Source organism: Neophocaena asiaeorientalis, unplaced genomic scaffold (genome assembly GCF_003031525.2).
Source record: "Neophocaena asiaeorientalis asiaeorientalis breed wild unplaced genomic scaffold, Neophocaena_asiaeorientalis_V1.1 scaffold212, whole genome shotgun sequence".
Taxonomy (NCBI): domain Eukaryota; kingdom Metazoa; phylum Chordata; class Mammalia; order Artiodactyla; family Phocoenidae; genus Neophocaena; species Neophocaena asiaeorientalis.
The window spans coordinates 6437064-6461120 of record NW_020174046.1 but is presented as its reverse complement, the minus strand read 5'-3'; the positions used below and the strand labels follow the sequence as shown (position 1 = coordinate 6461120).

The window sequence follows — 24057 nt, the reverse complement described above, 5'->3', positions numbered from 1 at the left end:
CCCCAGTGGTGCTGCCTTTCAAGGACTCTTTGGGCAACACCAATGGCTTAGTTGAGGTTAAGGCTCATGGAATTAAAAAAAGGCTAGCAGCCATTGTTTTCTTTTGCCATGCTCAGCTGCTTTAGGAGCAGGAACGGACTAAACAGAGAGTTGGATTTAACGAAGTTTCTAATTCAGCCAAGAAAGTGGAACAAAGAATGATGACAAGGGAAGGGGTATGCACGGAAGTGATTACAGTGAGGGACCGTGGGATCTGAGACGGATGTGGAGGGAACTGAGGATATGAAGGGAGAGGAGCTGTTGAAAGATGGTAGAATCAATGTATTGGTCATTGTGGTGGGGCTGGAGAACTGGAATCAGACGACTAGAGGGACTGAGCTGGATAGAGTAGATAAAGCGTGAGTAGATAGAAAATGGAAGCCAGAAAAGGAAAGCTTTGAAATTGAAGTTTTGTAGTGTGTGTGGTTACTTACAAGGGCAAGATCTATGGGGGGCTGGGGTAGGACAATGGACAAGATCATTGGAGAGAAGATCAAGAAAGTGAAAGGCCAGGATGGGGAAGGATCCACTACATGGATTTGGGAATCAGCAGGCATTATGACAGGAGGGGTGTTTGTGGGAGACGATGAATCCAGTGCCAAAGTCTCCACGGAGTGAGGGTGAGTGGCTCAGAGACCTTCGGATGACTCCAGTGAGGAAGAGAAGCTCATGATGGCGTGGCTTCAAAGAGGATGAGGAATTTTAGGGAGGAGGGAGTTAAACTTGATAGGAACTAGCAATATGGAGCAAACAGGATCCCACCTCTTCCTCCAGACCCTGTGATACATGGGATTAGAAGAAAAGCAGCCCTCACTGAGAGACGAGCCTGAAGAGGAGCGAGTTTTAATGATACTGAATGATGCATCCAGGAAGGTTCAGTGAACAGGTTTGAGGGCTTGGGATGCTGTTAGGTTGGGTCATGTTCAGCGATGCACAGAGCTCTGTGGGGATGGTCCAGGTGACAAGAAATGATCTGACTGGAGTTCCCATGGGGATCCATGGCCACAGGGATGGGGGACATGAAGGAATTAGTCCTGAAGCTTTCTGGCAGTGTGGTAGTGAGTTCCTGGGTGATGGGCAGTGGGGAAGCAGACACAGAGCCTGGTGGGTCTTCTGGTTCTTGTGTTGATGGTGGCTTTGAAGCCAGCAGGAGGGCATGCAAAGCATTAGAGCACCTCCTGGCTCAGTTTAAGTGCTGTGGCTGTTGTGCTTATCCCACACAAACCCAGCGCTGTAGCTGGGCCAAACCACTTGCACTTCCTAAACCCATCTCACCACAACAGCACATTCTTCTCTCGGGCATACCTCCTTCTCCCTTTCACCTGGATACTCGCCTTACCCTTCAGACTCTATCTTGGGGATTACTGCCTGTAGTGGTACCCAACACTGTGGTGAATACATTTCTACGTCTTCCCATAGCACACCTTCTTCACAACTCATACCATGCTGTTCTGAATTACACAAAATTTTTTTGTTTCCACCCTGCCTGGACTGAAAGCCCTAAAAGGATAGTTGTATCCCAAGTATTAGGATTATATATGATGTTGGTGCCCAAAAAAGATGTGTTGAAAGGTGGAGGGATTGGCTGAAATTCTGTTTGGTAAGGAGGAAAATGGGTACTGAAGAATGGCCTAAAACTTTAAAAATCTGTTCAAGTTTAGCTGTCCCACAGAAGTCCATTGTTAATTCCACTACCTAATACCTAGTAGGTGCTGGGCGCTCAGATGAGTTATTGAGTAACATGATATGCCTGGAAAAAAATAATTTACAGGATAATAGTTGCCCCATTCTAACCTAATGCTAGATTTTACAATTAGATATTATTTTATTTATATTGATTACCATCATCTTCCCTTCTCAAAACATATCCCTGCATCGGGAATAATTTAATGTCATTCAAGTGATAATGTGTGTTTCATGTATCTGTGTCGATTAGCTGATTATATGCTTCTCTTCCAGGAATAGAGGAAAGGGTAAGAAGGTGGTCAGTCCCATCTATTAATGACAAGGCACTGGATATGAAAACAGGCAGGAGAGCAGTAACAAGAAGGAAGGGAGGATTACAAAAAAGGAGACAAGGGATGGTGCCCAACTTTGCTTATGCCAGAATCACATTGATAAAAAGCTAAATTTCTTCCATGTAAAGTGGCTAAGCCCTCAAAGAGGTGGATAAATATTGACTGTGTCTGAGAGTCAAAGATGAGTAGAGAAGATCTGGGTGCACAGGAAAGAGATGGCTTGGGGAAAGAAAAGCTAGGCGTGCAGTTGTGAAAGCCAGGAAAAGCAGAGGAGCATATTTATTTCTGAGGGTGATGCATTTACACGCCTGTTGGCCTGGGCCAGGGCAAGTCCACACTGAGGGCAATCCACCTCAAAGGAGCTTTCATTTGCATCTCTGCAGTGACAGCCACAGATGACAGAACCCTGGCCCTGGGGACAGTGAGAGGAGTCATTCATGCCGTGCCAGGAGCTCGAGGCCATGCCAAGCAGGGGCATTAGAATGTGAGAGCGAGGCAGGAAGCTGTGGTCCGGAATGTTTTGAAGAGACAAAAACGAGAGACATTCATGTGGAATGATCCTGTTTGAACACCACTTTGAGACACACTGTTTAAGCTTGGATGAGTCGACACCGGTTCTCCCCTCTGTCTTTCCCTCAACCCCATAAGACATTTGCACGGTCAATGACACCACACTAGTGGCTATAATTGTAAAGAATAATTTTCAGGAATCAAAAGACAGCTTTCCCCAGCAACATGTGATAACTTGCAGATTGTAGCCCAAAGCCCAGAGCTAATAGAAATAACGCTGTCAACTTGTTTATATTTCCTCATTTTAATACGCTGCTGCAAAGATCACTTTTTGCATTACCGCTTTTTTGGAAAACATGCTTGGCTCTGTTATTTCTGTTCCAGATTGACTTTGAGAAGAACATTTCTATTACTCAGCACAGGTCAAGGTTGAAAGAATAATTGACTCTAAGAGTTGATGGTGAGTTTTCTTTTCACTTTCCATCATGCTTAGCTTTTGTGTCCCATAAATAGAATTTTTATTCCAACAATGGCAAAGGAGAGGGAAATTATATTTTTTGAGTAACATGCCAACTTGGCCAAGTTCTCACATACTTTATTCAATGAGCACATCTATCCTGTGGAGTGTATATGTTTGTTTTGTTTTTTTTTCACTGAGTCTTAAAACAAGGTGAGTAATTTGCCCTGGATCACACTGCTAGTGACTCAGCCAAGGTTTTAATCTAGCCTTTCTCATGTCAAATCCCATGCTTTTTCCTCTATCACACTGTATCAAACCAATACTCTTCCAGGTATGACCAGTGAAAATCTAAGAACAATAGGTTGTCCTGCATTATTTCCTTGCCCAAGACAGCATCAGTTCAAAAAGCACTTATTCCACAACTGCCCTAGTTATGATGTTAGGACACATAACAACGTATGAGGCAAAGTTGGGCATTCAAAGACTAGAAAAGGTGTGGCGTGGTCCATGGTCTCAGAGAGCTTACAGATGCAAGGCATTCTAAAGATTCAAAAGAATCTTTAGATTCTTTGCTCAAAAGAATGATTGCTGTAACAATGTCTTACTTTCAGTGGCCAAGGACCATTTCAATGAGCCACACCACAACAATGGAGCATTCAGTGGACTAAAATTCCAGAGACCTAGGTTTTAGACTAGTTTTGCCACTAACTTTGATTTGATCCTCTCTGAAGAATCTGCTTCTCCATTTACAAAAGAATGAGACTGGTCCAGATCTGTGGCTGGTAAACCACTGCATGACCATGGGAAGGCAGAGTGATTGCAAGGAATCCTCAGTTCCACAGAGCCCTGAGGACTTGCTGTGGATTAAGTATCTTTGAACATTCATATACTGCACTTTCTAAATGTGTGTAGATTCAGTTGTGGTTAATAAAATGTAAATTAGTATAATTTAGGTTGGATCTATAAGAGCTCAAATAAACTTTAGCTGCCAATAGACACAGAGGGACAGAAATTTTCAAGTATTGCAGAATTTATAGCAGCACATTCTGAATTAGCTTTCTCCTCATTCTATTCAAACAAGACTTTTCAAAAATAATAAACCTTGCCTCAGGTTAATGGTCTAATTACTTTGAATGTCTATAATGTGTATTCTAGGGATTCAGATAAGATTTTTAAATCACTATACTTTGACATTTTACTGAGAGTATTAGATTCCTAATTTTTACATGACAGATTCTAGTTAATACAAGAAGGTTTTTGTTTAGATAGGTTTTGTTGAGATAGAAATAAATATATAGTATGATTTAATTTAACACAGTATGATTTAATTTAGGGTGACAGCAAACTTTGTAGAAGGTTTGGTACCAATAGAGTTAAAAATGTTGCAGCATAATTAGAAAAGCTACATTTTACCGTTTATAGCTACAGACAGAAAAATATAATTGTAGTGCAAGGTTGCCATAGCAACCCACTTCTCAATCAGGATTTTTTTTCCTCCTTCAAATCTACCAATCAGCTAAGTGGAAGTGAAAACCACTGAAAGAGAAGAGGTTGAAACAAATATGGATGGGAAATTATGAAAGTATGTAGCAAGCATTTAACAATATGATAATTTCCTATGTGTGTTTCCACTATTTTAATTTTATCACATATTATATAGTTTCTTTTCTGTCTTTGGAAATGACTACAGAAAAAAACACATTGGTTTTTTGGTGGTGGTGATGGCTTCACTGTTGCTCCTGAATCATTAGAATGGGTAACATCATAAACATTCATATTGTCTGTTTTTTTTTTTGTTTTTTTTTTTTCTCATATTGTCTGTTAAACAACTACCTAAACAGGGTTTCAGTGACTTTCTTAAATGAGCTTCGTATGCCATTTAAGCACTGCATCTCTAAGTCACCTAAATACAGAATCAGAAGCACTTGAATTTACCATGAACTGAATACCGATATTGAAAGGTGGGTTCTGAAATCAGAAGCAACTTTAATATCAACTTTCTAGAAATGCTGTGCCTATATTTTATTGTGATTTGACTGAGCATCTCTCATGAATGGCGCCTATCATCCACGCCATTGGCTCAAGCCCTGGCAAATGTTATCACTCTTTTGAAAGACTCAAAGATGAGAAAAAGTTTAAGAACTTGAAAAATTAAGACACACACTAGTGCTTGCTGACAAACTGCTTTGTGTCAGGCTTTCTAATAAATCTTAAAATGAAAAAAGTAGGAAAGGAAAAACTTTCACTGGCTCTGACCTTCTAAATTTCTATACTGATGATATGTATATTTTCTTTTATACATATTTCAGAATCTTTAGTACACAGAGCTCAAATTATATAAAAGCAAAGCATTAACTCTTAAAATAGAAGCAATCTTCTGAAAAGGTACCTAAGCTTATCACAAATTACAAATATCTACCCATAATGTCTTACACAAAAAGGCATTTTTCTACATGGCATTGAATTTGTAATTACTGGATTTACTGCTATCACTAAACATAACTGATCATGGATGAGTGCAGAGAATGCCTCTTAGACAGGAATCCCATAGTTCTACACACACGAATAGACACAAGCATGTGTGAGCTCGCATGGGCACACACGCTCAGAGCCCGTGCTCTCTGGCGTTAGAACCTTTGCCGCTCCTCTCCTTTCTGCTCGGAGTGGCTCCATCCCCACCTCGCCTCTGCACCTGGCTTACTCTTATTTCATTCTTTAAGGTTTACCTCAGGCATGTCCTCTTTTGACCCCACTGTACCCCAAACACATCCTCTATTGCCTCCCTCTCCATGCTCCATATTCTGTGGCTATGTCAACCTCAGTGTTTATCACCCCCCAGGACCCGCTCTCAGTCAGGGCCTGCCTTAATGGGTGGCACTCCTCTCTCAAAATGACTCCCTGACAGGCTCTGAGTTTCTTGAAATAGGGACTGGATCTTACTCATTTTTGTATTCCTGGCCTCTAGCAAAGTCCTTTGCTAGCACATAGTCAGGGCTCAACAAATGTTTTGGAAAGAGAGAGAAAGAGGGATGTTTAAACAGTCATTATATCTTAAACACAGAGAATAAAGCCTAATGACAAAGAGACAATAACGGGTCAAGGGAAACTCCTTATCTTGTAAATACTAAGATGTATTGGGCTTCCCTGGTGGTGCAGTGGTTAAGAATCCGCCTGCCAATGCAGGGGACACGGGTTTGAGCCCTGGTCCGGGAAGATCACACATGTCACGGAACACCTAAGCCCGTGCAACACAACTACTGGAGGCCATGCACCTAGAGTCCGTGTTCTGCAACAAGAGTAGCCACCGCAATGAGAAGCCGGCACACCGCAACGAAGAGTAGCTCCCACTCACCGCTACTAGAGAAAGCATGCGTGCAGCAATGAAGACCAACACAGCCAAAAATAGATTTTTTTAAAAGAACCTATTAAGATGTATTAAAATTAATCAATCAATATGTACTTACTGATAAATTACTATGGGTAAATTTATTGATGAGTCAAAGGGTTATAAGATGATGCCATCTAGTTGATGAGTATGCCCCCAAAAAGTAATGTTTCAAGGTAATGCACAATTAATTGCCAAGTGAGAGTTGTGGACAATAAACTAACATTCTGAGTTCAAAGGATTAAAAACAACCTTTTGGCCTGAGAAAGCTGTGTGGAGGAATTAAGATTCAGACCAGACTCTGAAGGATGGGCTGGTTTTGGATGGTAGAATGCGCCCACCTCCTCTACCTTCACCCTCATCACACCTCACCTTAACCACATAATCGCACTAGTTATTTTCCGGTTTCTCCTCTACCATTGGGTGTGTAGAAACATCACGCTTCAACTTTCATTTTCTTCTCATTTAGTATTTTCTCCAGAGGTAACCTCTCTTTGAATGTACTACATTTAAAATCTTTGGAATCATTCCCAAATCTGGATCTCAGGCACCAACCTCTCACCTAAACACCTCTCGTTTTTCACTGCTTGGAAATTAACCTCCACAAATACATCCTTTTAGTATCCCAGACCACTTGCTCAAACCAATGCACATTCATTCAGCTTCTTACGACCAATTGTGTACTCCCAATTCTGCTCCCATTTCTTCCTACCTCGGTTGGTGGCATCATTATGCTTAAAATCACCCTGGGCTTGAAAACCTGGCATTGGGTATCTCCTCTGCTTCCCCCAAATCCCACACCTTTTTCAGAACCTTTCCCCTGAATCCTCTGTTAGAAGCTCTCCCTACCACATCAGAGCTCCCAGAAAATGTTGATGCTTTTCTCATGATCACATAGCTGATCTTGTGTTATGGTTACCTGTGCATCCATGTTATCAGCTTTTGGAGCTATAAAATCCTCCAAGCCGCTGCTGCCTTTCAGAGTTCTCTGACTCAGGAACTGCCTACCATGCTGCTGAGTGGGCTCCCTCTGTGATCCTTCTCTCTCTCAGGAGTTCCCTTGCCCTCCTCCCCTTTTGGGTTACGGCCCCTGTGCTGTTATCTTTGGAAGGTTTCATGCTGGGAATGACTCCCTCTCCATGCAAACCTGTCAAAGCACTTAGTTTGCTACTGCCCACCCCCAAGTGGTCATATCTTTTTCTTTGATCAGCACCGTGAAGTTCCTGGAATTCACTACAATGACTATTGAATAAGGGGAGTAAGGGAGACAGTTTTGGTGTTTTAAGTGTGGATGATTGAATGTTTATTTTGTTTTGACACAAGAAAATAATTTTATTTTAAAAGGTAGCATATAATACCTCCCAAAGACTGGATATGTCATTGTGTATGGTTGTGAGGATGAGATTCTCTGAGGATAGCCTGGGACAGCAAAAGACAACTAAACTACCAGGCATAAGTAATTAATAAGAATTTAGGGGGTGGGGGTTAGAGGGGAAAGAAGAAGAAAGGAAGGTGAAAAAGAGAAAAAGAGAGATGGAAGAAAGAAGAAGGGGGGCTGCTGAGCAAAATAGCAACAGGGTCAGGCTTGTAGAGGAATGTCAACCAATGAGAAATGGTCAATTACAGGAGTGGCCAAAGTACTTACAAACAGGAATTTCTAAAACTACATTTTACATCGTTTGGTCTGGGCTTTTACAATGTATTGCTACTCCCATCATCCCATATCTTTACACATTAATGCAAATAGTATTTGGACAAATCAAGGAAAAGAAGCTGCCATCCTCAATGTCTGAGTTAATGTGGAGAAGAGAGAACAGAACAGAGAACAGTCAGAAGTGCCACTTTGAAGAGAGATCAGATCAAAACATGGGCCCAAGGACACAGTGCCCTGGATGGGGGAGAAGACAGCACACCGGGCAGAGGAAACCTTATATGCTAAGGGTCTGTAGAAGGTGGGAGTATAGCACATTTAACACAGATTAAGTGACTGGAACAGAGGGCAAGGGGGAATGACGAGGGATGGAAGGGAAGTAAGGACAGGTAGTTAATGCTAAGGATTTGGGTCTTTATTCTAAGAAAAATGAAGAGTCGTATTTTTATTTAGGAGGGTGATATGTTCCAATTATCCTTCTAAAAATATCAGTCTGGCAACTGTGTAGGCAAGAGATTAGGGGAGTGGATATCAGGGTGAATAAAGGGAGAATATTTAGGTAGCTATTGTTGTAGTTCAGGGGAGATATGATGATATAAATGGAGAGAGGTATGTAGATTCAAGAGGCATTTGGGAGGTAAATTGACAGGATTTGCTGATGGATTGGATACTGGTGGTTAAGGGAAGAAAGGTATAAAAAAGACTTCAAGATTCCAAGGACATCAATTGACTAGAGGATAGTGTTATTGAGATAGAGGACAAGGTTAGTGAAGAGAATTATGAATTTCGTTTTGAACCTGTTGAGTCTGCAATACTTTTGGGATATTTAAGTGAAGGTGTCAAGTAGGCAGTTGACTAACCAAAGGTAACTCAGAGACAAGGTGTGGAGTGGATATAAACAAAGGAGTCAGGAGCATACAAGTGGCCGCTGAAGCCATGGGCATGGATGACTTGTCAAAAGGCAGACACTGAGCAAGAAGAGAAGAGGGATATTAAGTCTTTAGGAACATCAACATTTAAGGGCTTGGTAGAGGGTGGTGAAGTAGCAAAGGCAGCTGAGATAAAATGGCTAAATCGTAGGCACACCTCAGAGATATTGTGGGTTCAATTCCAGATCACTTCAATAAAGTGAATATCGCAATAAAGCAAGTCACAACTAGTTTTTTGATTTCCCAACACATGTCAAAGGTGTGTTTACACTACACTGTAGTCTATTAAGTGTGCAATAGCAGTATGTCTAAAAAAATGATGTATACACCTTAATTAAAAATACTGTATTGCTAAAAAATGCTAACCATCATCTGAGCCTTCAGCATGTCACAATCTTTTTGTAACAGCAACATCAAAGATCAGTGATCATGGATCACCATAATAAATACAATAATAACAAAAAGTTTGAAATATTGTGAGAATTATCAAAATTTGACAGAGAGACATGAAGTGAGCAAATGCTTTTGGAAAAATGGCACTAATGCACAGGGTCCCCACAAAACTTAAATTTGTAAAAAACACAGTATCTGCAAAGCACCAGAAAGCAAAGTGAAATTAAACAAGGTATGCCTGTAAACAACAACAACAACCACAAAAAACCCAAGAGTGTGTTGGGGTTGGTGGGAGGAGGACGGTTTCAAAAGACAATGAGAGACAAGATTTTTAAAGGCATGAATAGCCAGTGGCAGCTTTTGAAAGGCCAAGAGGTATGTAGTTAGTCATAGGGACGGATATGTCAACAAGAATGTATCAGCAAGGTCATTAGTGACCTTGAGGAGAGTTGTTTCCATGAACTAATGATAGGAACCAGAAGATGAAGGTGGCCAGTGTCATCAACCCTTCTGAGAAATTTGGCTGTGATGGAGAGACAGGGTGCCAGCTAAACAGATTTATAAGATTAGGCTATTAATTTTTAGAGGCTGTTTTTTTAAGATGAAAGGGATTTGAACATGGAAGAGGGGGGGAAACAGTGAAGCAGGGGTTTGATCATATAGGTAGGAGAGACAGATCAATGTAATGAGGAACAAAAATTATAACGCTAAAGATTGATTCAGTCCTGATTAAAATGAAAAGAAATGACAGGTTCTGATGGCATTTGAAAAGAAGATTTCAGAGGAAATAATCTTGTTGACACAGGTTGGTCATTCAAAACACTATATTCATCGTTTCCCTTCTCAATAAGAGAAGGAAGAGACGATCAGAGGACATTTACATCCAATGACCAAGGAGCATGAAATCAGCTAGAAAAAGTTTTATTTAAGCTCAGAAATTTACCTGCTATGTCTTACTAGCATGAATTATAGCTTCTCTCTTTAATCTTGTTTTATCAAAAAGGGAGCAAGAGGCTTTCAAAGATATTTGACTTTTAACTCCAAAATTTTGTTTGATCTCCCAGATCTTAACCCTCTTATTGCAAGACTAATGTATTTCATACATAGAATGATACTTGTTTTAAGAAATTGCTCTTTTTGGGGGGTATAAATTGGGAGATTGGGATTGACATATATACACTAATATGTATAAAATAGATAACTAATTTAAAAAATCCAATTTAAAAATGTGAAAAAAAAATCTTAACTACAATGATTTTCATTTTTATAAATCCCTCTATCTTTTGTCCCAAGCTTCCATATTTTTATATTACTGTATTTGTGATATGCATTTAATTTTAGTTCTGTTTTTTCCTTTTAAAATTATAACATCATAATTTTCCAAGTTTTTATGTAGTTTGTATAATATAATTTCATAAAACTTATTTTGACCTTCTCATAATTCAATTACGTTTCCTGCCCAACCTTTCTAGTAGTGAATTTTATAAGTTTACTACCAACTCAATGAAGTAAAAATTCATTTTATTTGTTGCTCAATCATTAAAAAAATTGCTTTTTTTCTTTAGCTATAACATATGGTTATTTTAGAAAATTAAATATGCTCATTTAAGCTCTAGTTGAACTCACCAACCTTATGTTAATTATATAGAGAGAATTACACGTAGATATACTTCTAGATGTAGAAATACATATAGATATAAACACAGACTTACAGAGTCATAGGTATAGATATACATATAAATATAGATGACAGTGTGATATCATGGGTTCTTCTGTTGATAAAAAAGCTTAACACCCTTTGGGTACAGCTTATATCATGCCTGTAATAGATTTTAATCCAAACACAACTAAGTTTGGTTCTTCCACACTATGTAAGCCAAGAAAGGAACAACTGAGGGATGGATGGGATGGTCCATGGTATCAAAGATCATGGAGAGGTCAAGGGGGAACAAAGTTTGGGAAAATGACCTATTCCTGTAATGATTGGGAATGGGTGTGTAGGAGAAAATGAAATCTCTGGGAAAGATTAGGTGATGGAAAAAATGAAGGTTCACAAAACGAAGAACAGAAATGAGAGTGAGAGTGTTGGTATTAAGGGGAAATTCTTTTGCATAAAATAGGAGGGGAGAGGAAGGGAGAAGTAGACCAGTGAATAAGCAAAGGTTGAAGGGAAATAAGCTTAGCATTGAGCTATTAGTGAGTATTAAAAATCGTAGTCGTTCATGATTATCTGTTTTTGACCTATTTTCATTTTCTTTTTGTTCTTCTGGGGACAAAGATCTCTCTTTGAAGACTGTGCTTCCTTTCATCATTTAATAATTGCTTCTATTTTTCAGTTTTTACTAAAAAGGCTATTTCTCAGCCCTGAGAACGCACTGACATTAAAGGTGAGAAACAGAAATTGTACTTTGAGCTCTTCCAAAGAAAAGCACTTTAGAAATCAAAGGCATTGCTATAGTGTTATTATTCTCTCCTTCCCCTGAAAGCTTGGCATGACATTAGCTCTGATCCTTGAAGAGAAGTCTTTCAGTCTAGCCATTATATTAATAATCTGTGACTCTGAAAAAGGAATGGATATCTAAATTCACCAACCTTATCCAATAATCTTCCCTCTCCCTTAGTTCCGGTGCTAGGGATCTGATCCAAGAATCAGAAATAGGAGCATTGTAACTTATTTTATCTTCCATGTAAATCACATCCAGCTATGAATAAATCGGAAGGGCATATAGCCAAGCACTATCAGTTCTGTGCAAACAGAGATCCACAGCTGAATGGGCATTGAACACATGAGATGTTAGCTCATGAATAATCCTTTTGTATCTTTACAAAGTTATATAAACAGTTGCTTATTATGATGGTGATTTACATTAATAATGGAATAATAAATAGAAGATAAAAATAACAAGTTATTTTGGAAATAAGTGATAAATATTTCTTGGAAATAAGTGATAAATATTTCTAAGTGTCAGTTACTGTCTATCAAGAAAAAACTGGATGGATCTTAAAGTATTATCTTACAATAGTAACTAGCAAAACCCATAGTTAATATTTTCCCACTTAGGTAGCTCCATGAAAGGTATCACCCATGGAGAAATAGCTAAACACAGCCTAAGGAGAAAGGAGGTTTTAAACTAGAAATATAATCCATATTTGGCAATTCATATAATTGTAAATCACCCATAGATGAACAGGTTTTAAAAGAAAATATTTTAAAAGGTGAATGTAATTCCAAGTTGTGATTGTTCAACATGTTCAATAATTTTATATATATGTTATACACATATAATAAATACATATGTACACACACATACATGCAGATGTAGCCAGAAGTATGAACAAGACAACTTGAGCTCTTTGTGTCTATTAGTCAACTAAAATTTATTTATGTCCTTACAGATTCAACTTAAATTATAAGACATTTATTTCCAAATATTCCTATTATTTGGAATACTCCTATTCCAAATATTCCTATTATTTGGAAATAAAAAAGACATTAAAAGCCTGTGCAACAGATGAAAACTTTTGGAAATAAAACAATATCATATGAAACAAGCACACTGTTTCATAACTCTTTTCCAATTGTTGAACTGGGACAATAAAGCCCATTTAAACATGGAAATATTTGGTGAAGATACTCTAGGGGTTGATGACATAAAAACAATTTTGGATACCCTAAAGCAAAACCAGCTTGGAGACCTATTTTCTTTCGAGTGTTAGTGATGACATAGATTATGGGAGTCCTACATTTGTGTCTACTTCTTTGAAGGCTCAAATGCAGGCTCCATGTTTTGTTCACTGATATCTCCCAAGATCCTAGAACAATATCTGGCATACAGTAATCACTTATTAAATATTTATTAAGTTAAATAGTTGTTGACATTCCCAGCATGGAAATTGTAGAACAAGGTGTCCTCCTCATGCTCTGTAATTTTACCTGTAACTATTGCTCTCAACAACAAAAAAGTTAAAAAAAGCAAAACAAAACAAAAACAAACAAACAAAAATCCCCCACTCATCTGTCACTTAAAGTTTACGAAGAACTTGCCATACCTATTCCCATCCAGACATCTGGGCTTGTCATAGCCAAAAATCGCTGTGCACCAGGAGCCCACACTGGAGTGCCACCACCTAGTGTTTGTTCTCTCCTCTGCTACGCTTATGGATTGAATTATGTCCTCTCCAAATTCATGTGTTGGAGCCCTAACCCTCAGTGCCTCAGAATGTGACCTAATTTGGAAATAGGGTCATTGCAGACGTAAGTAGTTAAGTCAGGATGAGATCATACCAGAGGTGGTTGGGCCCCATATCCGATATGACTGGTGTCATTGTAAGAAAGGGAAATTTGGACACAGACACGCACACAGGGAGAACACCACGTAAAGATGAAGGCAGAGATTGGGATGCTGCTTACACAAACTAGGGAACGCCAGAGATTGCTAGGAAAACACCAGAAGCCAGGAGAAAGGGTGGAACAGATCCCCTCTCACAACCCTCAGAAGGAACCCTGCTGACACCTTGATCTTGGACTTCTAGCCTCCAGAACTGTAAGACAATAAATTTCTTTTAAGCTACCCACTTTATGGTACTTTGTTAAAGCAACCCTTAGCAAACTAAAAATATAGGCACTTACTCCTCAAAGCTTGTCAGATTTCCTACCAGGGCCACTTGTATGCTGACCTCACTTTCACTGGGCACTGTCTTATTCAGTTCTCAGAGTTTACAAAATTGCCCCCAGTTTATTCCAAAGCATCCCAATTATACGTTGTCAATATCTAACAGATTCTTCCATCACATGACATCTCAATTACCTCTGACACCTTTCGCTTACCTTCTGCTCGCTCCTGTGCTTGGGGCGGCCTTATAACCTGGAGGGGGCGGTGGAAACCAGGACTGTCTGTTAAGAAATGACATCAATTATAAACATGGAAAGGCTTGACCCCACCCACATGTCTACCAGGAAAAGCTGAAAATAAATTGACAGTTAAAAAGGCAATAAGATGACTTTCCTACAAGGTCTTGGAAATAAAATGAAAACGACTTACTTCCTGCCATAGGAAGTAACTGTCTATATTCCAGGCTATTTGGAATATAGTAAACCCCTTTTCCCATTTCCAAGTAAACCTCTTTTCCCATTTCCTTTGACACTAAACAATGTAGACATTTCTTTAAAAAGAAATCTGGGGGAGGGGCTTCAAGATGGTAGAAGAGTAAGACACAGAGATCACCTTCCTCCCCACAACTACATCAGAAATACATCTACACGTGGAACAATTCCTACAGAACACCTACTGAACGCTGGCAGAAGACCTCAGACCTCCCAAAAGGCAAGAAAGTCCCCACATACCTGGGTAGGGCAAAAGAGAAAGGAAAAAACAGAGACAAAATAATAGGGACGGGACCTGCACCAGTGGGAGGGAGCTGTGAAGGAGGAAAGGTTTCCACACACTAGGAGCCCCTTCACTGGCAGAGATGGGGGGTGGCGGAAGGGGGAAGCTTCGGATCCGTGGAGGAGAGCGCAGCAACAGGGGTGTGGAGGGCAAAGTGGAGAGATTCCTGCACAGAGGATCGGTGCCAACCAGCACTCACCAGCTCAAGAGGCTTATATGCTCATCCACCAGGGCGGGCGGGGCTGGGAGCTGAGGCTCGGGCTTCGGTCGGATCCCAGGGAGAGATCTGCTGCGTGATCACAGCCTGCAGGGAGTTAGTGCGCCACGGCTAGCCGGGAGGGAGTCCGGGAAAAAGTCTGGAGCTGCCGAAGAGGCAAGAGACTTTTTCTTGCCTCTTTAGTTCCTGGTGCGCGAGGAAAGGGGATTCAGAGTGCCGCTTAAAGGAGCTCCAGAAACAGAGCTCGAGATGAGCCACGGCTAAAAGCGCGGACCCCAGAGACGGGCATGAGATTCTAAGGCTACTGCTGCCATCACCAAGAAGCCTGTGTGCGAGCACAGGTCACTATCCACACCTGCCCTCCCGGGAGCTTGTGGAGCCCGCCACTGCCAGCGTCCTGTGACCCAGGGACAACTTCCGTGGGAGAACACACGGTGTGCCTCGGGCTGGTGCAATGTCACACCGGCCTCTGCCACGCAGGCTCTCCCCGTATTCAGTACCTCTCCCTCCCCCCACGGCCTGAGTGAGCCAGAGCCCCCTAATCAGATGCTACCTTAACCCCATCCGCTCTGAGTAAGGAGTAGGCACCCTCAGGCGACCTACACGCACGGGCAGGCTGAAATCCAAAGCTGAACCACAGGAGCTGTGCAAACAAATAAGAGAAAGGGAGATCCCTCCCAGAAGCCTCAGGAGCAGCAGATTAAAGCTCCACAATCAACTTGATGTACCTTGCAACTGTGGAATACCTGAATAGACAACGAATCATCCCAAATTGAAGAGGTTGACTTTGGGAACAATGATATATATATTTTTTCCCTCTTTCTCTTTTTCCATGTGGATGACAGGGTCTTGGTGCTCTGACTGGGCATCAGGTCTGTGCCTCTGAGGTGGGAGAGCCAAGTTCAGGACACTGGTCCACCAGAGACCCCCCAGCTCCATGTAATATCAAAAAGCAAAAATCTCCCGGAAATCTCCATCTCAACACCAACACCCAGCTCCACTCAACGACCAGCAAGCTCCAGTGTTGGACACCCATTGCCAAACAACTAGCAAGACAGGAACACAACCCCATCCATTAGTACAGAGGCTGCTTAAAATCATAATAAGGTCACAGACACCCCAAAACACAACACCAGATGCGGACCTGCCCAGCAGAAAGACAAGATCCAGCCACATCCACCAGAACACAGGCACTAGTCCACTCCAATAGGAAATGTACACAACCCACTGAACCAACCTTAGCCACTTGGGGCAGACATGAAAAACAATGGGAACTACGAACCTGTAGCCTGCGAAAAGGAGACCCCAAACACAGTAAGTTAAGCAAAATGAGAAGACATAGAAGCACACAGCAGATGAAGGAGTAAGGTAAAAACCCACCACACAATACAAATGAACAGGAAATAGGCAGTCCAACTGAAAAAGAATTCAGAATAATTATAGTAAAGATGATCCAAAATCTTGGAAATAGAATGGAGAAATTACAAGAAACGTTTAACAAGGGCCTAGAAGAACCAAAGAGCAAACAAACAATGATGAACAACATAATAAATGAAATTAAAAATTCTCTAGAAGGAATCAATAAAAGAATAACTGAGGCAGAAGAATGGATAAGTGACCTGGAAGATAAAATAGTGGAAATAACTACTGCAGAGCAGAATAAAGAAAAAAGAATGAAAAGAATTGACGACACTCTAAGAGACCTCTGGGACAACATTAAATGCACCAACATTTGAATTATAGGGGTCCCAAAAGAAGAAGAGAAAAAGAAAGGGACTGAGAAAATATTTAAAGACATTATAGTTGAAAACTTCCCTAATACGGAAAAGGAAAGGGTTAATCAAGTCCAGGAAGTGCAGAGAATCCCATAAAGGATAAATCCAAGGAGAAACATGCCAAGGCACATATTAATCAAATTATCAAAAATTAAATACAAAGAAAAAATATTAAAAGCAGCAAGGGAAAAACAACAAATAACATACAAGAGAATCCCCATAAGGTTAACGGCTGATCTTTCAGCAGAAAATCTGCAAGCCAGAAGGGTGTGGCAGGACTTATTTAAAGTGATGAAAGGGAAAAACCAAGATTACCCTACACAGCAAGGATCTCATTCAGATTCGGTGGAGAAATTAAAACCTTTACAGACAAGCAAAAGCTAAGAGAATTCAGCAGCACCAAACCAGCTTTACAACAAAAGCTAAAGGAACTTCTCTAGGCAGGAAACAAAAGAGGAGGAAAATTTTTACCTACAATAAAAACCAAAAACAATTAAGAAAATGTTTATAGGAACACACATATCGATAATTACCTTAAATGTAAATGGTTTAAATGCTCCAACCAAAAGACACAGACTGGCTGAATGGATACAAAAACAAGACCAGTATATATGCTGTCTACAAGAAGCCCACTTCAAACTTAGGGATACATACAGACTGAAAGTGAGGGGATGGAAAAAGATATTCCATGCAAATGGCAATCAAAAGAAAGCTGGAGTAGCAGTTCTCAGTTCTCTTTAAAATAAAGACTATTACAAGAGACAAAGAAGAACACTATATAATGATCAAGGGATCAATCCAAGAAGAAGATATAACAATTGTAAATACTTATGCACCCAACATAGGAGCACCTCAATACATAAGGCAAATGCTAACAGCCACAAAAGGAGAAATTGACAGTAACACAATCATAGTAGGGGACTTAACATCCCACTTTCACCAATGGACAGATCATCCAAAGTGAAAATAAATAAGGAAACACAAGCTTTAAATGATACATTAAACAAGATGGACTTAATTGTTATTTATAGGACATTCCATCCAAAAACAACAGAATACAATTTCTTCTCAAGTGCTCATGGAACATTCTCCAGGATAGATCAAACTTGGGTCACAAATCAAGCCTTGGTAGATTTAAGAAAATTGAAATCGTATCAATTATCTTTTCCAACCACAGTGCTATGGGACTAGATATCAATTACAGGAACAAATTTGTAAAAAATACAAACACATGGAGGGTAAACAATACACTATTAAATAACCAAGAGATCACTAAAGAAATCAATCAGGACACCAGAAAATATCTAGAAACAAATGACAATGAAAACACAGCCACCCAAAACCTATAGGATGCAGCAAAAGCAGTTCTAAGAAGGGAGTTTATAGCAATACAATCCTACCTTAAGAAACATCTCAAATAAACAACCTAACTGTACACTTAAACCAATTAGAGAAAGAAGAACAAAAAAACCCCAAAGTTAGCAGAAGGAAAGAAGTCATAAAGATCAGATGAGAAATAAATGAAAAAGAAATGAGGGAAACAGTAGCAAAGATCAATAAAACTAAAAGCTGGTTCTTTGAGAAGATAAACAAAATTGATAACCTATTAGCCAGACTCATCAAGAAAAATAGGGAGAACACTCAAATCAACAGAATTAGAAATGAAAAAGGAGAAGTAACAACTGACACTGCAGAAATACAAAGGATCATGAGACATTACTACAAGCAACTATATGCCAATAAAATGGACAACCTGGAAGAAATGGACAAATTCTTAGAAAAGCACAGCCTTCCAAGACTGAACCAGGAAGAAATAGAATATATAAACAGACCAGTCACAAGCACTGAAATTGAAATTGTGATTAAAAATCTTCCAACAAACGAAAGCCCAGGACCAGATGGCTTCACAGGCAAATTCTATCAAACATTTACAGAAGAGCTAACACCTATCCTTCTCAAACTCTTCCAAAATATAGCAGAGGGAGGAACACTCCCAAACTCATTCTATGAGGCCACCATCACCCTGATATCAAAACAACACAAAGATGTCACAAAGAAAGAAAACTACAGGTCAATATCACTGAGGAACATAGGTGCAAATATCCTCAACAAAATACTCGCAAATAGAACACAACAGCACGTTAAAAAGATCATACACCGTGATCAAGTGGGGTTTATTCCAGGAATGCAAGGATTCTTCAATACATGCAAATCAATCAGTGTGATACACCATATTAATAAACTGAAGAATAAAAACCATATGATCATGATCATCTCAATAGAGGCAGAAAAAGCTTTTGACAAAATTCAACACCCATTTATGATAAAAAGCCTCCAGAAAGTAGGCATGGAGGGAACTTACCTCAACATAATAAAGGCCATATATGACAAACTCACAGCCAACATCTCCTCAATGGTGAAAAATTGAAACCATTTCCACTAAGATTAGGAACAAGACAAGGTTGCCCACTCTCACCACTATTATTCAACATATTTTTGGAAGTTTTAGCCACAGCAATCAGAGAAGAAAAAGAAATAAAATGAATTCAAATCAGAAAAGAAGAAGTAAAGCAGTCACTGTTTGCAGATAACATGATACTATACATAGAGAATCCTAAAGATGCTACCAGAAAACTACTAGAACTAATCAATAAATTTGGGAAAGTAGCAGGATACAAAATTAATGCACATAAATCTCTTTCATTCCTATACACTAATGATGAAAAATCTGAAAGTGAAATTAAGGAAACACTCTCATTTACCATTGCAACAAAAAGAATAGAATACCTAGGAATAAACCTACCTATGGAGACTAAAGACCTATATGCAGAAAAGTATAAGACACTGATGAAAGAAATTAAAGATGATACAAACAGATGGAGAGATATACCATGTTCCTGGACTGGAAGAATGAACATTGTGAAAATGACTATACTACCCAAAGCAATCTACAGATTCAATGCAATCCCTATCAAACTACCAATGGCATTTTTCAGACCTAGAACAAACCTAGAACAAAAAATTTCACAATTTGTATGGAAACACAAAAGACTGCGAATAGTCAAAGCAACCTTGAGAAAGAAAAACAGAGCTGGAGCATAGAACAAAAAATTTCACAATTTTTATGGAAATACAAAAGACCCTGAGTAGCCAAAGCAATCTTGAGAAAGAAAACCGAAGCTGGAGGAATCAAGCTTCTGGACTCCAGACTATATTACAAAGCTACAATAATACAGGCAGTGTGGTACTGACACAAAAACAGAAATGTAAATCAATGGAACAGGATAGAAAGCCCAGAGATAAACCCAGGCACATATGCTCACCTAATCTTTGATAAAGGAGGCAAGAATATACAATGGAGAAAAGATAGCCTCTTCAATAAGTGGTGCTGGGAAAACTGGACAGCTACTAGTAAAAGAATGAAATTAGAACAGTCCCTGACACCATACACAAAAATAAACTCAAAATGGATTAAAGACCTAAATGTAAGGCCAGACACTATCGAACCTTTAGAGGAAAACATAGGCAAAACACTTTATGACATAAATCACAGCAAGATCCTTTTTGACCCACCTCCTAGAGAAATGGAAATTAAAACAAATTTTGGAGGGAATAATGAGGAAGGGCAGAGCAACTTCTGGACGCCGCCTGGGGGCCTTGGTGGATGTTTTGGTTCCGAAATTAATAAAGAATAATCCCTTACGGAACTGCAGCAAGAGGTAGTCCCAACGAGCCCATCATACCTCTTTTTCTTTACAGGAGTAGTAGCAGAGTTGGAAGCTGGGGTGTTGGTGGCATTTGCACTGAACAAACTTCCAGGTTGCCTGTTTCATCGCAAGAACAAACAATGATCACATTTCTGAAACTTTTCCACTCTACCCCACCTTTGAAAGGTCTTATAATCTACTCATATTCCCACCTGCTCTGAATCCATCACAAAATATTTCACTTGAGCAGGAAAGAGCAGCAAGAGAAAAAGTTCTTCCTTAGTTTACTATTTTACAAATTGCCAGGCTATCATACAAATAATTAAAACCGAAGGAATTGAATGAAGAAGTCATTCATTATATGACATGGTGTGTCTGAAACCCAGACCAATCAATTCCAATGTCCTATGGATTCCTACATATATTTTTTGATCCTGTATATGTTGTGACTAACAGAATCATATTGAAATTTTTTGCATTAAAAGCATTAGTTTAAGAAAACATTTAAAAATCACACCATTTTAAATCTCTATTTAGCATTTATTAATATATGCAGACCCTCAAAAAAAAATGGAGGTCACTCAGGCCTTTTTCAACTACTGGAGGTGCAGTCCATTGTGAAAATTACTTTATTTGTAAATACAAATTTAAAAACCAACTAAGTTTTCAAAAATCTACCTAGTTTGGTAGTTTATAACAACCATTGTTAGTACAGGGAAAATGTATTTTGTCTACATAGATTGTTAGCAAAGCCATGATTTCATGACTAAGTTGTATTGTAGATACGATGGGTGTTTTGGGAGCAAGTGAAATGTGCAAGAAGAAAGAGTTGCCATAGGAATAGGGAAAAAATTAAAAGGTTCTAGATTTTAAAAAAAGAAAAGAAAAAAAAGAATGACTTAAGCTTTGGTGTTTGGTTAGAGGAGAAGTCCTTCTGTGTAAAAGTCCAGACAGAAAACACTTGAAATTTTGTAGAGCATTTCATTATTTCTACTATTCAACTCTGCCAAAGCTATGGGGGCATGGCTGAACTACAATGAAACTCTGGTCTGAGGGCAGTATATCCTGATTTTTCTTGAACACATAGGAAGAAATACACTTTATTCTTAAAATGTAATGTCAGTTAGAAAAGTACATACATCTTTGTTTCTTCTGGTGAGCGAAACGTGGACATGTTTCTGGTAAGAAAAAAAGAAGGCAAAGTTTGAGCAGCAACAAAGAATGAATTCTTGCATCAATTTGCAATTGTCCATGAACTTAGAGTTATTATTATTAAAAGTTAACATTATTTGCGAGAAAAAAAAAAGAAAGCATCAGTATTTGAATAAATTTGAAAAGTTGATCTCATGATTTTTTTACCTTTTGTGTATTAGATTCCAAAAGAAATTTTTTTTCTTTAGAAAATTCATTATATTTTAAGCCCCGTGTTTTTGTTTGCTGGGTTCAGTAATTTTCTTTAACAATAGGAATGTAAAATTGACGTTTACATGTATTTCATAATCTTGCCACCAGGATAACTTAAACAGAAACATAAATGTGGTAAGAATGATGGCCTGAAGCAATGAACTCTCTTGATTTTGAAGCCAGAAGTAAGACTTTATTTTTCTTTAACCATGAGCAGGAGTAAAGTTTTTATGCCAGAATTATTTGTGTGAAAAAAAAATAGAGAATGGGGCTTCCCTCGTGGCACAGTGGTTGAGAATCTGTCTGCTAATGCAGGGGACACGGGTTCGAGCCCTGGTCTGGGAGGATCCCACATGCCGCGGAGCAACTAGGCCCGTGAGCCACAACTACTGAGCCTGCGCGTCTGGAGCCTGTACTCCGCAACAGGAGAGGCCCACGCACCGCGATGAAGAGTGGCCCCCACTCGCCGCAAACTAGAGAAAGCCCTTGCACAGAAACGAAGACCCAACACAGCAAAAATAAATAAATTAATTAATAAACTGCTACCCCCAACATCTAAAAAACAAAACAAAAAATATAGAGGATGAGAATTTACAGAAAGATATTAAGCAGGATTGAAGAATCCTACTTAATATCAAGTAAATAAGTAACGCTTAGAAAAATATTGTATTACTTGAGCCTTTCCCAAAGTTAGTAGATACTGTTACCTGTTCGTTACTCGGTTATCCAGGGTATTGGCCTTATATGTTTTGGCAGCATCATTTCTGTCTGAGATCCTTTATAAAGAAATAAGACAAAAGTCTGGATGAACATTTAGATTATTAAACTCCTTTCAGATCTCGTTCTTGCTATAATCACTTCACAACAGAAACTTTCTCTGGTAAAAACAATTGCTTTTCAGGTGTTACATGTTAGAAAAGTTTGCAATTAACAAAAAAGCTACTTACAACAAAATCTATTTATGAGGCTATTTTGATACAGTTTGCAACTTGTAAAGTTTATGTTTTTCAACTAGCCTTTCTGACTCATTTGAGCATTTAACTCATTAACTATTTCATATTCATTATTGTTTAATAATATATGTAGCCAATGACAGTACTTCCTATGTCGCTACGAGGAATCAATGGAAGACTTAAGCAATTTTTTAAAAAATGTTTTGTGGCATAGGTAATGCTATATGCTTGTCAAACTCTTTATTTTCCTTCTGAGCACACAGGAAGACCATATTTCCCAATCTTCATTACAATTAAGTTGGGACCATATGATTGCATTCTAAACTAAAGAACGTGGGCAGAAATATTATTCATGACTCGCAAACCCATCATAAAACCTCTTGTGTGATCCTCCTTGCTCTTTCTTCCCCTTCTGCTATGGCTTTGATGCCCATGGATTGAAGATGGCAGCATTAAAACCTAGGAAAGAACCTAGGTCCCTGAGTCATTCCATGGAACAGGGTCGTCCCCTAATTTTCCAGCCAATCCCTTTGGACTCTGAGGGGAGTGAGCAGTAATCTTCTATCGGGCTAACCGACCAAGATTTGGAGGCAGGAGAAGGAACTTGTTACAAGAGTTGCTCTACCCTGGCAAACTTGTTTACACTGACTAACACATTTTGTTAATAGGCCCTGTGGACCATCAGTGGTTTTAAACCCTCTAAACTCAGGTCTCCACAAGGAGGGTAGTTCTGGAAAAGGTGTGTTTGTCTGTCCTTTGGGTCATAAGACAAACTAGGAATCCTGTAGTCTGCATGCCAGTGGTGGGATCTCACAACTGCAACCCCTGTTCTGTCCCTTCCCGCCAGGAAGAACACACCAGATAGGAAAGCTCTTCCTGAGATGTGGGGCTGTCTTCTGGAGCACTCTGCAGGCTTGCACAAAGCTAGGATGTGGCAAAATCAGGCTCCAGAAGAAAGATCAGCAAGATTCTTCTGTTGATCCCATACTATGGGTCTACTATAACTTTCTCTAAACTTTCACTTTTATCATCCACTTTAGTACAGGGCTTTATAAACTGTTCCTGGGAAGAAGGACACTAACCTTGCCTTGTTCTAAAAAAAAAAAAAAAACTCATGATAGAAAAATATGGCTTAATTGTCATAGCTTTAAAATGATTTCAATTCCTAGATGTCACTTTGACATGTGTAACTAAAACATTGGGTAAATAACCCTAATTGTTAAAATTCC

General features: G+C 39.2%; 1 protein-coding gene across 1 annotated transcript in view; it reads right to left on the bottom strand.

Annotated features, from left to right (window-relative positions):
• SCEL (sciellin) overlaps positions 1-24057 on the bottom strand; it is a 237411-nt gene that overhangs the window by 72333 nt on the left and 141021 nt on the right. The window contains exons 8-11 of the mRNA XM_024753970.1: positions 22583-22651; positions 21611-21649; positions 20508-20588; positions 14214-14279 (exon numbers count right to left, since the gene is read on the bottom strand). Coding sequence (XP_024609738.1) covers positions 14214-14279; positions 20508-20588; positions 21611-21649; positions 22583-22651 — 255 coding nt within the window. The remainder of the gene's footprint in view (positions 1-14213; positions 14280-20507; positions 20589-21610; positions 21650-22582; positions 22652-24057) is intronic.